This window comes from Siniperca chuatsi, linkage group LG17 (assembly GCF_020085105.1).
Source record: "Siniperca chuatsi isolate FFG_IHB_CAS linkage group LG17, ASM2008510v1, whole genome shotgun sequence".
NCBI lineage: Eukaryota > Metazoa > Chordata > Actinopteri > Centrarchiformes > Sinipercidae > Siniperca > Siniperca chuatsi.
The window spans coordinates 25,333,736-25,351,109 of record NC_058058.1 but is presented as its reverse complement, the minus strand read 5'-3'; the positions used below and the strand labels follow the sequence as shown (position 1 = coordinate 25,351,109).

The 17,374-nt window shown below is 39.9% G+C and overlaps 1 protein-coding gene across 8 annotated transcripts in view; it reads right to left on the bottom strand.

Annotated features, from left to right (window-relative positions):
• Positions 1 to 2,766: 2,766 nt before the first annotated feature.
• Positions 2,767 to 17,374, bottom strand: part of anln (anillin, actin binding protein) — a 15,894-nt gene continuing 1,286 nt past the window's right edge. The window contains exons 2-25 of one of the 8 annotated variants that reach the window (XM_044171512.1): positions 16,092 to 16,242; positions 15,544 to 15,984; positions 14,696 to 15,027; positions 13,063 to 13,381; positions 12,310 to 12,515; positions 12,100 to 12,207; positions 11,877 to 11,988; positions 10,847 to 11,160; positions 10,563 to 10,711; positions 10,320 to 10,461; positions 10,015 to 10,150; positions 9,187 to 9,369; positions 8,738 to 8,864; positions 8,421 to 8,469; positions 7,474 to 7,527; positions 7,339 to 7,383; positions 7,071 to 7,103; positions 6,919 to 6,937; positions 6,302 to 6,414; positions 5,958 to 6,011; positions 5,559 to 5,645; positions 5,356 to 5,463; positions 4,128 to 4,300; positions 2,767 to 4,019 (exon numbers count right to left, since the gene is read on the bottom strand). In XM_044171512.1, the coding sequence (XP_044027447.1) occupies positions 3,905 to 4,019; positions 4,128 to 4,300; positions 5,356 to 5,463; positions 5,559 to 5,645; positions 5,958 to 6,011; positions 6,302 to 6,414; positions 6,919 to 6,937; positions 7,071 to 7,103; positions 7,339 to 7,383; positions 7,474 to 7,527; positions 8,421 to 8,469; positions 8,738 to 8,864; positions 9,187 to 9,369; positions 10,015 to 10,150; positions 10,320 to 10,461; positions 10,563 to 10,711; positions 10,847 to 11,160; positions 11,877 to 11,988; positions 12,100 to 12,207; positions 12,310 to 12,515; positions 13,063 to 13,381; positions 14,696 to 15,027; positions 15,544 to 15,984; positions 16,092 to 16,242 (3,570 nt within the window). In that variant the 3' untranslated portion in view covers positions 2,767 to 3,904. The remainder of the gene's footprint in view (positions 4,020 to 4,127; positions 4,301 to 5,355; positions 5,464 to 5,558; positions 5,646 to 5,957; positions 6,012 to 6,301; positions 6,415 to 6,918; positions 6,938 to 7,070; positions 7,104 to 7,338; positions 7,384 to 7,473; positions 7,528 to 8,420; positions 8,470 to 8,737; positions 8,865 to 9,186; positions 9,370 to 10,014; positions 10,151 to 10,319; positions 10,462 to 10,562; positions 10,712 to 10,846; positions 11,161 to 11,876; positions 11,989 to 12,099; positions 12,208 to 12,309; positions 12,516 to 13,062; positions 13,382 to 14,695; positions 15,028 to 15,543; positions 15,985 to 16,091; positions 16,243 to 17,374) is intronic. The other 7 variants (XM_044171513.1, XM_044171514.1, XM_044171518.1 and 4 more) reach the window with 7 other exon arrangements.

Below are 17,374 nucleotides of genomic sequence, written 5' to 3'. Positions count from 1 at the left end.
GAGAAAGCAGCAAGACCATGGATATATATTGACAACTTATTATGTTCCAAGATGGTGCCCATTCATTCTAATGAAAGTTTTACAAATATAAAGTCTTCATGTTTTAGACATTACAATAGTAATATTTGACTGTGCGAGCCATTTGAGGTGTTCTGTCAAAAGCTTTGTATAGGTCTGTCTTTTATAGTGGTGGTCTATGGGGGAATTGTATTCTGGGCTGCAGGTCCACAAGAGTGACTCTACTGCACTGCATCTACCTTTCTTAGCAGATCCATGGTCCACATTTCAGTTTTAATTGTCTTATGATGAAGTTTAATTAACTTCATCATCATCACAAAATCTAAAAAAAAATACTGCTAAAACATCAAAGAGCTTTGCAATCAACCACACAAACCGATTCAGAAATAATTCAGGCAGAGATCTGAAATATGTGATTGGTTTCAGTTAAGTGATTTATAGCTATGTACATGTGATCATGGCAATAGCAGCAGCACTCCTCAGGACCAGCCACCATAACCAGCATTACCTCCCGAGCTGGAGCAAAGGGCGGCCTTTTATACTACCCACCCTTGGGTGCTACCAAAAAACAGGGGTACTCTAGGGTGCCCCATTTTACATACATCTACATAAAAAAAAACAACCAAAAAAACAAAAATATACATAACAAAATGCTCCCATTACATCAACTAACCCCTTTATGCCTAACACATCTATAAATACAACAGCAAACCTAGAAAACATAAGCCTGGCATGTACTCCCCACCCCCAACACAAGCCTATCCAGTTAACGGTCCTCACCCTCACGGAACGATAAAGAGGCGCCTGTTTCCCAGTACTGTACCCCAAATTAAGCATCATTTATTTCTCCTTTCCTCTAAAATTGTTACTTGTACTCTGTATCTACATGTAAGTAGCAGTAGGAATCTGTAAGTATCTTGTTGGTACCTAATTCACACAACACAATTACACTGTAAATTGCAGCTGTATTATAAAGTGTTACCAATAATAAAAAACCAAAACACCACAATAGGCTGCATAATTAAAAACATTTGAAACACTGTAATGCTGATGCACCTTTCTATGCTGTTTTTTTTAATTGCTTGTATATTTAAAACATAGCTTGCACCATCATTTGTGCTTTGCACCTCCCTTTGTGTGTATTTTTTCTACATTTATTTGGTTTTAAAATGTATATCTTGAAAATGAACTGACGTTGCAAGCAGTGATGATGTCTGGATTGCCCTCTGACAGATAATAAAACAAAGAAGGTTAGCTCCATGGTATAACCCCCAAATTAAAGCAAGCATCGCGAAAACTTGAAAAGAAATGGCATTCCACTAATGGAATACATAGCAATAACCAGACACCAAATACGTCTACAGACGATTTACTAAATAACTGCAACAATACATGTAAAGTTGTACTTGATTCCATAGCACCTGCAAAAATCAGGTGAGCCAAGCCAACTCGCAGCACCAACACATGAGAAATAAAGAGAAAATGCAGACAAGCAGAACAGAAATGGAGAAAGGACAGGTGGTGGTGTCATGAAAGGAACTAATGTCCACTTATCATAAAGCAGTAAAAGAAGCCAGGCCATCCTATTTCTCCGGCACTGCAACAAACTGCCATATCCCCCGAGTTCTTTTCAAAACAATCAAATCCGTATCGAATCCTCCTACTAGTCAACAAACTGACTGATTAAGATTTTACTGATTACATTTAAATAACGTCATAGCTTAGCTCTCAGTTGTATTTCTGAATTGCTGCTCCCCTATGAGCCAGAGCGCAGGCTCAGATCCTCAGGCAGGGCTCTGCTGGCTCTTCATGGGTCCCGGCTCAAGACTCAAGGTGCCCGGGCTTTTCCAGTCAGAGGCCCTCAGCTCTGGATTCCCTGCCTGAGCATCTGAGGCTGCAGAATCAGTGACCTCTTTCACAATCACTTCTCAAAACTTTCTAATAATAATAATAATAATAATAATAATAATAATAATAATAATAATAATAATAATAATAAGCTTTTTAGTGTTAGCACACCATCTTACCAACACGTCAGTTTTTATCTTGTTTTATTTTATTCCTTTTTATTTTTTGCATTAATGTTTTAATCCTGGTTCAACCATGTAAAGCACTTTGTAACTTTGTTTTGAAAAGTTGTGTATAAATGAGTAAGTTTACCACAACTACCACCTGCTGCTGTTTGATTACTGAGTGATTCAAAGACACATCTGCTACTTCATGCACTACATTAAAGTAGGTCCCCCGACCCTTGCATCAAAGTCTGTTTCCCCCTCAAATAGTGCTTCCTGGAACACTGTCCTTCGTGGCTGGGTTAAGGGAAAACAGACTTTGACACATCACTAGCAAGAGTTCAGCAACTTTAACTGTAAAATGAAAGGCAGTTCCAGGTAAGAATCACCTGACCACAGCAGCAACATCCACAATCCGTTGTTTGTGATCCTAAAGGTTTTGACAGTGCACATTAGCTTTTTGGTTAACGTTAGAAATTTAACAGAAATCATTACTTTAATTTTCTAGTACATGACAGACACCCTGACATTAAAATCTCTCATAGCTTTCAAAACAGTAGCTGTAGATTCAATTTAATGTTACTTTTTGATAAAGTGGTCAAAGCCGGCATTTATTGACGTCTCATTGATCCACAAATACGTGACAGACTGATGTCTGTTAAAGTATCTGTTGCTCACTCATATGCTTCATGATGAAAATGTATGTAGAAGGTACGCAGAAACAATGCATCTTGTGTAGTTTTGTAAGTCTGTATTCATTATCAACATGATGAAAAAGCGTCGTCTTTTACTTGAACAAGTGAAAATCTGTCATCTGAAATTACATTTACACAACACTTGCAGGGTCACCGTAAAGTCTGTTACATATTCCACATAAGCAACACAAGGGGTGTGACTTACAAAGCAAAATTTGTAGTAACACCACATATTTCAGGTATTATTGCTTAAGCAGCAACTGAACCTCTCCTCTAAAGAAAATAAATAAGATGGGCAATATCAAATGTCGGTAGCAGCGTATATACCAATAAGTAGTAAACTGCAGTACAGACAGCCGAAGATGTGTTTAAGGTCATTTATAAACTGTTAATGTTCTGATTTGTACATCAGTTGTTCACAACTCTGTAATATCCAAAATGGGATCCTTATGCATTTATATTAAAATCTGTATTGGCCACAAATGACTGTTGGTCGGCTCTAGCGTAGAATATGTAACTGACCTTACCCCCAGTTATCCAAACCTTCCACACTGAATCAATTACATACACACTGAACAAACATTACAAATAGAATGAAAGCTGGGGTATAACTGGTATCAAAAATATGTGCACGGCCATGAAGACAAAACACGTGAGTCCTGCCACAAGTTATAAAAGCTAATATATAAAGTATAAACTTACCAAAAGTATCAGTATTGTTCTGTGCTGTCATGCAGGACGAATGTGATAAAACTGTGGTGCTTCAAATTAGTATTCATCTGTAATTTCAACACCACTTATATATTGATTTCAGCTTTGAAACCAAATAATTTAAAGCCATGCATCATGTGTCAAGCAAACTAAATCATTGCATTAACAAAATAATGTGGCAACTCAACAACCCCCAAAAACATTCAGAGTATCAAACCAGTCTGGATGTATGAAATATAGCGCCAAACCCCAACTCCTACATAAAAATACTGTCTTGAAATGTTTCAAATGTATGGCTTTATTTACTTCCCTCTGATCTATAACTTGTCTTTAGTTACTTATCTCCTGTAAGATATCCACAAGTAAAACTATTAAGCAATTCTTATACTGTATTGCACTTAGTGATTGCATGTGTCACTGATATTACCGGTCCAAAAGACAGGCGGGCTGGCTGTGACAGCGCAGTAATTACAGAGGCCTGTAACAGGCGTCTGGTTGCCACATACGCAGATCCACCAGAATCTGGTTCAGTTTCTTCATCCACAGATTCCTCTCGTCCTTAGTGTCTGCGCTTAGCCAGTTTCTGCACACAAAAACAATCCGTGTTATGCAGTGCAGGGTCATTATTATTTATAGACGAACTTTATTAATGAACAGGATGTGTGTATACGTATAAATTGTAAGAACTTACTTGGTGACACACATGGTATTCTTGCACTGACTGACTAGTGTCTCTTTGTCATCCTCTCTTTGTGGTCTGACTGTGATGAGCTCAAATGTGTTGGGTCTGGCACAAAACTCTCTGTTGGCTGGTTCCACCTTCTTACTGGTGCAGTTAGCCAGGCTGATGCGACCAATAGGATTCTGAAAATAAATAAAGAAATAAGAACAGGTGACAAACTGAATATTGGAATATTGGTCTGTTTCTGTAGTATTTTCAATGTTACAGGATTACTTTGCTCTTATTTCAAAAGCTCTGCGCAGTCACACCCAGGGCTCAACACTAACTTTTAAAAAGGGGTTGCCAGACGAGCAACCAGGCATCAGCTTTTAGTTCCCCAAACTGAAAAAAATGCTTGCCATTTTTAGTCATCTTATATTTTGAGTAATTTAGATACTATGCAGTTATACGTCAGCATAAAAGAATGTTTAAAAGCTTTATTACAATAACCAAACAGAATTATTTGTAGTTTGTGTTTTATCTGATATTTTACAGAATTTGAATCTTAAGTGTTATCAGTTCATGAAAAAATCCAAATATTAAATGCGATGTCTTCAAATTCCTTGATACTAGCGTCTGGGTCAAGTTGCAGAGCAATCAGCCACAACTAGTCTCTAGCCCATGAAAACTGCACAGAGTGCATCTTGTCATTTTATTAGTGAAATGTGGAAACTTGCATGCATGAACCATTTTATCTCGTTTGCTACTTCTGTAGCGCGAGCACACGCTTACTGCACAGTGATCCACAGCCTCACACATTAAACAAACCACTGTGCAAGTTGACCTGGATGTAGATCCCTATGCAGTTAGCCATAATGGCTATTCCAGGCTGCTACTTTCTGTGTTTACTTTGGGTCAGAGACAAGCGTTTTACATGATTCATGTAAAAGGCGTGTATATTTGGAAAGCTGTAGGAGATCGCGCAGCTTGCCCTGATATGTCGCTTTGCTCGAGTCCTTGTTTCCTCGAATCTCGACATGGGATGAGGAGAGTGCAAATTTAGCACGACCCATAGAGTCACAACGGCCATATTTATGGAAACTATGCCAGGTTGAAATATACCGAAATTTTCCTTCAATGTTGAGTATTCTTAAAAACAAAACTAATATCGACACAAAAAGCAGGAACCACCAGTCCAGAACTAAATGAAATACAGACGCTCTGTAATGATAGTTGTGTTATAGAAGAGCTCGGTTACCTTGCGCTTCTCATCATCTGGATAGGTCCAGTAGGAGATGCAGTATCCTGATAAGACACACCACCTCCTGTGCCAGGCTCCAAATCCACTAACATCTTCAAACATCGTCTGGGGGTGTAGAAGTACAAGCACAGCATCAGCAAACCAATGCCTGCCTTAGCATTAGTGAATCTGTGGTGATGGTTTGTTCTGCTGGCACTTACCAGGAAGCCCTTCTCCTCCACCTTTGAGCCAACTTCACACTGCATCTTGAGGTAGATGTGGCCCTCCAGAGGGCACAGGAATGGCACCTTGAATCCAAAAGTACAAGACACTAAATGAAAAGCTTGGACATCATGTTCACAATTCAAAAATGTTAAAGTTACAAGATATGGTCAAACAAATAAAGGTTACAATGCAAGTTTATTTTAAGATGGTTAACAGTTGCCAAAAAGCACCGGACACTCAGACAGAGGTGAAAAGCAATTTACATTCCCTAATGAGAACAGATTTGTGATCAGATTAAGCTGATAATGTTAGTGTACAATGCAGTTCAGAAAATTCCTTGTTTTAGTGTGTTCACAAACAGAACAAAAGAAACATACAGTAGGGCAAGTAGTAACCTTGGTATGAAACATGCCACTGAGTAGTTCTCTTTCCCTTCCTTCATATTTGATCTAAAAGAAAGATATCAAGGCAGGTGAATGAGTGCACAGGCAGAACATACTGTCCATGAGAACAAACAGGGTTACTGTGAGTCTCTGTAAAGCCTGTACACAAATATATGGCTATGATCCAAGTGAGCTATTTGTTGGCATCATACATACAGCATGGATATTGTGTCTTCAGACAAAGGCCAGCCACATACAAAAAGCAGAATAAAGAAGAAAACGAAAGTGCTCTAAAAGTGTGAGTGTGGAAAAGACATGAGGAGAATCTGAAAAGGTGACATTAATGGCTTCTATACCTTCTCCAGAGGAAATTTGTTTTTCCCAACAGAGGACAGGGTGAGCTTGTGTGATCCGACAAGGACGAAGTTACTGGTGCGAACAGCGTTGGGGCCTCCTGGACTGGCCAGAACTACACACAGAAAGAACGACATCAGTAATACCTCATATGGAGCTTAAAGGGGCACTCCACCAAATTTACACGTCAAGATTAGTTTACTTGTCCTAAGGAGTACTACTCAGCCAGTGAAAACAGTTGTATAAGGTCTTTAAAATAACAGAAAATAACCCAGATGATGTCATCAGGGTTAGGGTCAGCTGTTACCTCAGCTTTGGCTCAGAGAATACAAATTTATAAACAGAAAGCCTGCGTTACAAAGTAGGAGTGTGAAGTTGCAAAGAACGTGGGCGTTTACTAGGCAGGGAGGGCCTAACAAAGAGACGCATTCCAGTAGCATTATGGGAAGTGTAGGATTAAATAAAAATTAAGAATCTGCTTCTGCTGCTTCAGTTTTGACAATTCTTATTGAAGAGCAATACTCAATCACTAGAGTACACCTTTATAAAAACACCTCATGGCACACATTTGACTCAATAGTACAAATCGTTTCTTTACTGACTTTATATTTTGGCATACCTGGTGTCTGGACACTTTTCTGCAAGACAAAAGATGAAGAGAAGAAATTAAAAAACAAATATCAGTCAGAGAACTAAGGGTTACATTCTGATATAAAATTCTAGAGGGAAAAAAGTGTGTTGGGCAGCAGAAAATGAATTTGAAATGCTTACAGTGATGGCGAGGAATCTCTTTGGAGTGATAGCCTAGAAACATAAAAGTAAAGCAAATGTATTTTTGCTTCATAAAGAAAGCTGGGAGTGACAGTATAGTGTGTCTGAGGGACACGTATGCTGTCCAGTTAACATTATTCTCCACTAAATGAAATGACCACACAAAGATGAAAACAGTTCTGCAGTAGTGATATTCTTTAGACTCCACCTGCCCACACAGTGCACACCCACCAACATGTGAGGGATTTGATACAGAAACTGTTCATACCGACATACACAAATCATGGGCCTCATGAACCTCTCTCCATATCATCTGAACACACACACACACACACAGTATTAAAGCATGTTCCACCACTGACAATGTGTTTTCCATTTGGTAAAAAACAAAGAGGGCATTTACCTTTGACTTGCTGGGTTTCTTCTTCTTGTCACTGCAGACCTCACGCTTCTGCACCTGGGGTTGTCATCAGTTAATTCACAAGATTGTAATGAATCAGTAATCAGACATTTTAGATAAGCAGCTCAATACTAAAAACATTTATGTACCAGTTATCAAAAATATGTTTTACAAGGGAAATATAATCAAAATATACATCAAAAGATAACTCGTGGGTAAAAGGAAGCTGTGCAACTATGGAGAAAAACTAGGAGTAATTAGGGCCTCAGCAACGCAACAAATATGATAAAAGAACTTTTATTAAATTGAATGTGCTCGATGAACCCCTGTCATAACAGTTGGGAAACAACAAAGCCTTTCCTTTTACAGCAGGCATATGGAACTCAGAAGTGTGTCTTAGGTTGTTAACTATGCATCTGCACTGATGGGATTTAAGTATTTGACAATTTAAGGATCATGTTTTCATTATCATCTTAAGCAAAGTGCATGTGAAGACTTCATAACAAATAGATATTACAAAGTAAAACATTTTTTTTTTAAATTAAATAAATAAATAATAAAAAAAGTATCTGAATGGTATCAGTATTTGCAGACACTCAATGTGTCATCAGTATCTAATAGTATATAATGAAACAGTAGTACTGAGATAGCTGAATTTGTTGCACTTTTCCTAATATCTTTAGGGCCACATGTGAATTCAAAAATCAACAGAGCTGCAGTGAAATTACAGATTTTAGTTTCCCAGATTGTTATATTTTATTTTTACAATATAAAAAGGAGATCTGGAAAACAGAGACTATGAATATCTAAGAGAATGTAGTATGTGTTCAAAAGGTGTGAACGTTTTTTGGGGTTTTGTTTACAAAATGTAAGACTTTAAAGAAATCCAGAAAATACGTGGTCAGAGCATCAGTATTTGGTATCTGGAAACCATGATGTAAGACACTCACCAGGCAATAAACCTCAATATTAATTTCAAAGTCACTGGAGACATCAGATCTGAAAGTCAAGGGGGAGAGGGGTATTTATCAATATTCAACAATCATGAACAACATATATGTATAGAATCTGATCAAAATGTTGTTTGACCTATTTCCTGTTCAATATAGACTGGCACAAACTTACTTAACACATTCAATTTAACCAAACAACCATACTAAACAGCATCATGTAAAAAAGGTAAACAACAATGTCTGAATCACAATCAAATCAGTTATTATCAAATAACACTGTGTGTCTTCTTTTATATGAAGAGTGTGGGATTTACATGGTGAACTTTGTAGGGAAGGCGAGGGTGTCCCCACTGAGGCTGCGGTGTGTGCTGGCTAATGGCGTGGCCACAGTGTTCTCTGCTCCAGCACGAATCATGATGAAGAAGGAGTGTTTGGTTGACCCTGAAATAATCAAAAGACAGAATGATATTCATAACCATCAGTACAATAAATTCAATACTTTCCATCTCAGGACTAAATCTATAAAATTGCCTCCAAAACTAAACACCAACACTAATGAAGGTATGACCAAAAAAAAAAAAAAAAAAAAATCAAGTAAGAGAAAGGCTACAGTTTTCTCATTACTTTGATTCCTAACACTAATGTCAATAGCAGTCTATTTAAAGCCCATATTTAAGACACAGCAAGAAGACAGAAATGGTGATGTACAATACTGGTGTGCTACCAAAATATGAAAATATGGTAATATGAATTTTGAGTCTACCTGGCTTGTTGGCAATGGAGCAAACAAAGTCTGCCTTGAGAGGCAGGCGTAACTCCTGCAGGGTGATGGAGCCCTTGGAGGCAGACATGCCAGTTGGTTCTGGGGCTGCCGGGGCCTTTTTCTGGCCTGTCGGGTCTGCTTTCAGACAGTCCAGCTCTGCCTTCAATGCTTCCCTCCTCTCCGCTAAGAAAGTCAAAAGGAATGAAAGTCAAGCTTTGATACTACCACTGGGAGTGGCCATGCCTACAGTGGCTTTAAAATATATACACGTTTGGCCTGTAGCGATAGCTTTATTATTTATACAAGGAAAATGTCTACAAGCCTTGTTTACACACAGCCTAGAAGTAGCAGCTTAAATGTATTAGCACTTTGACTAGTAGTTTTAAAAGGTGGGGTATGTGATTCTAATACAGTACACGTCTTTTTGTCATATTCAGCTAAATCTCCTCGCAGTCCGCTAGCTGTCTGTTCAGTGTGTGTGCTGTTCGTACTCAGCCCTGGCTCTGTAAATGGGAAACAAACAAAGCGGCTCGGACCGGGCCACACAGCACTATTCCAGCCACGATTTGTGCGTCAGGTAACGTTAAATGACTTGCCCACGGACATTCAGCTTACTTTCTAGTTTGCCCAGACATGCTGCTGTTGTGATGTTAGCTACAGCAGCAGGAGAGTTGTGAGTATCGCTGTCTGGAGCTGCTGTGCTGGCTCTGGGAAACCGTCTCGTCCTCTCTGGCTGTTAGCTTCGCAGCTACATGTATAGCTAAATAACTTCTAAAACCATATGCGTGTGCCTAGCATAGTATTCGTCTATTGTGTGGATGAACTCACTTGCCACCAGCAGCAGCCTCTCTGCCTCAGCCTCCACCTGGGATCCTTTGCCATGTTCTTCATCTGTGCAGCAGTTGAGTGCCTGACTGGCCTGATGTATAACTGTCTGCTGCAGGTTCATCTCATTCGTCAGAATCTATGGAAACAGTGCAATAGTGAAGCTTGCCCTCTGTGTGATAAATTAGGCTAGCTGTGTGTATTTTCAGCAAATGTTTCACGTACGGGGGGGGGCAGGGCACAAGTCCTAAGAGCATTAAAGAGTTCACATGAAAACTTTACATTTACTGAATGTATTTATTCCAAACCTTCATCTTCTGTTTGATACTGAAGAGACTGGATCCTCTGGGTTCCTCCACTCTGTGGGAAACGTCCTCTTTTCTCACAATCACCTGTTTCACATTGGGTCTCTCAGTCTCTTTCACCCTGGTGGACCTATATGCATCAATGCTAACACACACAGAACCAAACGGATACATATGACACCCATTTACTTCAACACCGAGGACAGCCAACTTTAACACATCCGAGTGTGACATGGGAGCACTTACCTATATGGCAGTTTGTGGTTCTCATCTGAGGCCTCAATGCTGTCTGAGGAGGCAGTTCGTACCATGTTAGTTCTCTGGAACTTGCTAGGTTTGGAAACATTGTCTGGAGTGTTGCTCTTTACGATGAATGAGCTGGCTGGAGTTGATGTCTGCACAAAGACATGAAGAAAATGTTATTGTTAAGCTGTTTCTTGCCCTATTTGCCCCGCCCAGAAAGGTCTAACAGTAACCCTAACATGAAGTACATGGTAAGTGGTAGAAAGAGACATCGTGTTGGTGCCTACCATCATTCTTCTCTCTGGACTCTTCACCACAGCAGCCACAGTCTCTGCTAGTGGAGTGAGGAGGGACATGGAGGAGATATTCAAAGCATCTTCCTCTTCCTCCTCCTCATCATTCTGATCTTCACTCTGCTCCAGGATTCCATCAAACAACTCATTGATAACAGCAGAGTTGATGGACTGGTCCACATTCATCTCTATCTCCTTGACCACCTCCTCTTCTGAGGTTTCATCACTTGTTTTCTCTACAGTATGGGCGACCGCCCTCAGAGGACTGGATGTTGAGACCGGAGGCGAGACCACCAACCCATGACCTGCTAATGGGAAAGGAAAAGTGCAAGGAGATAACTTCTGTTATGAATTGGCACTATATAAATAAAATTGAATTGCTATTTAACATAATGCTTGTAGACTCAAACTTGCTGTGACATTCAAAGCCATCTTTTTAATTCAAGTTAGACTGAATTACTCAAACAGTTCAGCAACAAAACCCCAAAAACTAGTTTACATAATGGTGGAAATTCCTACCAAATGTCAAGAGATAAAAATAGATTTTTTTGTCAGTCACCTTAACCTCCAAATGCAGAAAAATCTTCCAACCAATTAGAATTTCGGAGCTGGGTAAGTTTGTACTTCATACAAAAGACTAAACAGTTTATGAAGTTTACCTTAAAACTTAAGCAAACAATTACCCCTACAGCTCTGACAAAGTCTCTCAAATGTTGCAATGGGTACACTCCAATTCCAAACCTTTTATGTAAAACAAAGCTGTTGGCAACATCTAGAGATTAGTTAAAGTTTTTCCAGCAAAATTAATTTTTCAGTCAGGAAAACACAATGTGATGGTAATTCCAAACTTTTTACATAAGGCACAGCTTAAAGCTTTGATGAGCCAAAACTTTTCAACTCGAGGGAATTTTGTGAGACAGCATAATGGATGAAAGAAGTGCCAGTGCTAGTAACTGATCACTCACACATCGGGACACAACCAAATAAAAATGTTCAATCACCAATCTGAAATATTATTGAATACCTGGAGGAATGCACTTTGTGGGTGTATCTGTACCATCAGTAGAGGGTGCTGTGGGTTCATCCTGCAGCTCACATGGGGCAACTTCAGCCTCCACAGTCTTGTAAAGCTGTTCCTAAAAAGCATATTATTTATTAAATATAATCTTGCATATATGATAAACATGACCATTTTGGGAGATGTCAAACATAACTTTCATTTGTGTGTCAGATGCTTGTTGGCCAACCTTGATGTCTGTGTTTTTATTAGTTTGTGCCGCTTCATCTTGGTTTTTCCACATATTGTTCCCCTTCTGAAAGCGACTGCGAATCTGAGCCAGCTCAGACTCTCGCTCCTGAAATCAGGGGAGGGGTTAAATCTAATTTTGCTATTGATATCAAACAAAATGACTGCAACAATAGCATGACACACTATAGTATCTCTAACATTAACCTACCAGCTTCTGTCTTTGGGCGAGATCAGCCGTGCTCGTGTTTGCAGCCTGGGCAGCTCTGAGCCTCTCCTGTACCAGTCTGGTGTTTGGTGTGACTGCTGATGGAGTTACAGTGGGAGTCTTGGCATGGGTTGAGCCCCCTGCTGGGGAGCTCTGGTTAGTACGCTCCTGGCACCTCTCTCCAAAGCGCTCCAGGAAAGATTTTACACCTGGGAATGAAGGAAAGCAATCATACATGTGGAGGAAAGTAACCACAACATCAGACCTAGCTGTCATATTACTGATTTGTGTATATGATTAAAAATACAAGGTTGAGTATACATATAAAATTGAGGATAATTCTAATCATATTTGGCCACAAACCAACAAGGACATAAAGTTTGTAATTCTCTCTAAACAGGCCAGATCATTTGAAAACACAACAAAAGGACGTGCTCAGGAAGGTGCTCCTGGTGCCTGGTTGAATAAAACGGGGTGGTTGATGAGCAAAAATGGTTAAAAGCCTTTACAGACAAAGCTACAAGATTAAAAACAAGCTATGGCCTTTATTTAATCATTTCATTTTTGTATTAATATACAGCATGATACCAAACATTATACAATACAACCTAATGTGTTTTCCAAGTAATTCAGTAACTGACAGCACATTTCTACACTTCTACATAAGAAAATATGCAAGAAGACTGACATTGAAGAACTGGATCATCAATCCGTATCCAATTTCATAAAATAATTCCAAAGTGAACTGCAACTCACCAGGAGCTCCAGCAGTGGCCTTTTCCTGGGGTGCAGGGGAGGCAGCAATGGTGGGCTTGGCACAGAGTTCTGGCTTCTGGGGGCTGGAGGTGGAGTTGAGACCCCTGGAGAGGGCCTGATTCTTCAGGGGACTTTGAGGCACTGATGTTGAGGAGGACGGGCCGGCCTTCTGGAGACCAGATGGGAAGGCTGTTCCCTGGTTGGAACTCTTCAGAGGACTTGTTACGGATTTAAGTGCTGGCCTGGGTGCAGGAATGTCAGCCTTCTGAGGGCTTGGGAATCCCACTCGGCTAGACTTCACTGGAGAACACACAGCCTGCTGAAAAGACATACAATAGTCCAATTATTTATAAAGCATGTTCAAAAACAACACAAGTTGGGGTGTCCTGGTGTCCTAGGGGTCTAACTGGGCATTCAGAACAAAAAAAGCCCAGTGTTAAAAACAATGCAGTGGTGGGGGCATGTTGCTTCAGTTACAGGGGTGAGCAATGCAGTATGTTGCGGCAAAGACCCCTGCTGTGCCAACGCAGTAGCCACATTGAAATTAATAAAAGGGGGGCTGCCTTGTCTCTCACGGTAATGTCATCTTTCTTACTCGGCCTAATATGGTGCCCATTTACTTGCGCCTGCAACTAATAATTATTTTCATTATCGATTAATCTGCAGATCGATCGATTAAATCAATAAATTTTTTGGTCTATAAAATGTCACACAATAGTGAAAATGCCCACTGTATTTACCCCACAGTCCACATTTGAGAAGTCGAAACAAGCAAATGTTTGGCATTTTTTGATAGAAAAATGACAAACAATTAAATGATTATCAAAATAGTTGCTAATTAATTTTCCGTCGATCGACTTTAGAGCCCGATCGATATGGGATTTTTGAGACCAATACCGATTTTAGATGGGGGAAATTACAGATATGGTGGCCGATAATGAATTTTTGAGCTGTAATGAAAATAGACCTTTTCAATGTGGATTTTGCAACGATATGACTATGCAAAAGGTACTCAGAAGGCTGCTTTCTTAAACAAATAACTTTATTAAAAGAATATATAACTTAAATATTCTTTAACATGTTAAATAATTTAACATATGAAAAAAGGTCTGCACACTGTAGCTCTCTTAAGTGCAATTTACTGACACATCCATGTACGTTTTGAACTAATGCTCTTCTTCAGGTTGGAACAAGTCTGAAGAAGAGCATTAGCTCGAAATGCAGCACACCCTGCTGGATAAACTTTGAAAAGACACCAATATATTACCACAAGCTTGTTTTCTGCATTATGACCAAACAATAAAAATTAAAATTATGTATTTCATTATACAAATAGAAATAGATGCAACAAATAAAAAATATTCTAGGACATTCCCAAGATAAATGTTGTCAGAATGTATATTTATCATATTCATACAATGCAGTCATAAGTAATGTGTTCTTGTGAGCAAAGTAATGAAGTCCTTTTCAGGGTCTTCATAGCAGATCTGGCAGTAACAGGAAGTCTTCTTCACATAAGATAAAATGAAAAAAGCCGCCAAATTCACTGAAGCAGACAGCTCGTATAATATCAGGCAGACTGAAATAACGGATTATGCTGAAGAATAAATAAAACAATTCCAGGTAAACCTACCTGATTAGAGCTGGATGTAGGCTTGCTGCTTGCAGTTGAACTGGCCGCCACATGGCCTGCAGCACTTGGTTTAGTGATGGCAGCCACAGTAACATCCCTGACTGCTAACTTAGGAACAGTGGCACCTGGCTTCTGTTTTGCATTTTCATTAGGAATGTTAGCATGGCTTAGGTCGTCTTCCCAGGATCCAATTGTGGCAGCGAGGTTGGCTAGTCTGCCTCTCCTTCCCACTGGAGTTTCTGAGGACGCGGTGGGGATGGCAGCTGGTGGGACCTCAGCTTGTCTCTTCAACAGGGAAAGGGGGGTGCAGTCTGGAACTGCAACAGAGGTGCCTGAAAAGGTAGTAATGTGTTTGATTTGGGCACATTGAAAAGAGTGGACAGCACACTCATGACAACTGGCATTCACAAACTTTGAATTCCTGAAACACCAAGTGGGCAGCCCCAGTGAAATTAAAAACATTTTCTGCTGCAACAACATAAAGTACAACTACAGAAAAACAGCAACCATAACGGTGAAGGCCCGACTGAAGACAGGCAGGCCAAGCCAGTTTGAATTAATTTTAATTAATAAAAATCATACATACATAATTGAGCCCAAGGTTGTAGACCAGTGTTCTAAATAAATGCACTGCTATACAGAGCTGTACATGTGTATGCTTTAAAAAGGAAAATACTTATTGTAAAAATTAATTAATATAATATTAATATGAAAAAAATATATACTTTCACAGCAATAAGAAACAATAATAACTTCTGATTTGGTTGCTGTCTACTGTTAGTTCCTGTGTTAAAAGCCCTGTCAGTCAGTTATAGCAGATTTTCACACAGGACACAAAATATTCTTACCATCGCCATCCCAACACTTTCTCTGCTCTGCTAGCCTCTGCAGACGGGACTTCATGCCAGCAGCAGATGGAGCTGGATCTTCCACCAGGTCCTCCTTGTTCCTCTGCAGGGCTGAACTGGCAGGCACCATCTCTGCTTCTCTGCTGCTTGGAAGATCGGGAGCAGGGGTGACAGCCATCTTCTCTGGCTCTGGCTGTGCAGTTTTCAGCTGCCCTGGCTGAGACTGGACAGCAGGCCGGGTAGCAGTCTTCTCCAGAGAGGAGGTAGGTCGAACGCTGGCAGGCCCCACCGGGGGTTTCTTGTCTGTCGGAGGGTCCGAGAGCATAGGAGCCACAGCTCGTGCCACCATTGGCTGCTGGTTCTCCTCACCGGCTGCAGGCTGGACGTTTTCCCCTGAGCACCTACGCTTGGAAGGAGAGGGCTTGGAGGACACCTGTGGAACTGGGGGGAAGTGATGGGGAAATATAAGCAAAGAGTAGAGCTGCAACTCAGTGGTAAAACTGACAGGAAAAGTCTCAGCAGACAACAACCAACAAATGTGTTCATACCTTTATCAATGACCGGCTCACTGATCACACTATTGGTGTCAGCCAGTGGCTCTCTGGGCCTTTTGACCATCTGTCTGTTTGCTGCATTTGGCCTCTCTGCCATTTTCTTCTGCAGGTTTTCTCTGCGAGCCCGGGTCCGCTCCAACAGTTTCTGGTTAGACAAAAAAAAACAAAAAACAGTTAAATTGTTACTCCAATAGCTGCGTTATACATACTGTGGATGGACAGAACAAAATTATTACCAGTTGTAGTTTGAAGCAATGTTTTGTTTTTGGTATACACTGCTTCCAAAATCATTGGTCCCCTGTGTAAATGTTTATATGTCCTGGAGGTACATATAATGCACTCTGGAAATTAATTTGCCCTTTGGGGACAATAAAAAAAAAATCTATCTATCTATCATTGTATCAGGTACAATACAATAACAGCACTTACTAAAACCCCCAAATGACCAAAGAATTGACAGTTCTAACATGTTAAATTATAAGTTGCACAAAAAGGTATCCAGAAGCATTTGCAGTGAGCAAAAAGGAAACCAACGACCTAACATTCACACCGTGATTGGCCAGCTGTGCAGATATTGGGGAACCAGGGTTTGAACTCTCTCTAGCGGTCTTTTGCATCCTTGATACAACTATTTCTGTCATTTTTCACGGGAAGAATCGAGTGCAACAACACTACGAATGCCTTCCAGGAGAGACTGACTCAAATTGTGTACCTCTTTCTTTAATGATACAGTTTATTTGACAGCAAACCACACATCGCATTTTTAAATGAATATCCACTAAGAACCTGACACGGCATGGATGTTGCAGATTACAATTTCAAATTGACATGGATAGTAAAAAATTGATGTTGTTGATTTTACTCTTAACACACCACTCCCATAAATAACAAGTACTTCTTTGTTGTTGTCAGAATTCATTCAAGTCAGAGCTCAGTCAGTACACCATGAATAGTTCTTATGACATGAAACCTGAAGTAAACAACATTTTCAATTGGTAAACTGGTTTCAAACATTTTCCAACCAGACATGACACAAAGTGAGGCCAAACAGGGCCATTGAAATTGATCTTCAACAGAGCCAACGAGAAGATGTTTGTGATCTGGCAAACTGTTTCTATCTACTAAACTCTTTATTTACCAGAACAACTTCCCTTCTCGTGGGAGCATGGAGAGAGAGTTAGAGAGAAAGAAAAAATTATCTAAATTCCCCTCAAGTTTCTCTGCTGTTAGGAGGAAATTACAAATACCCTCAATGAGTTGGAAACTTTTTACAACTT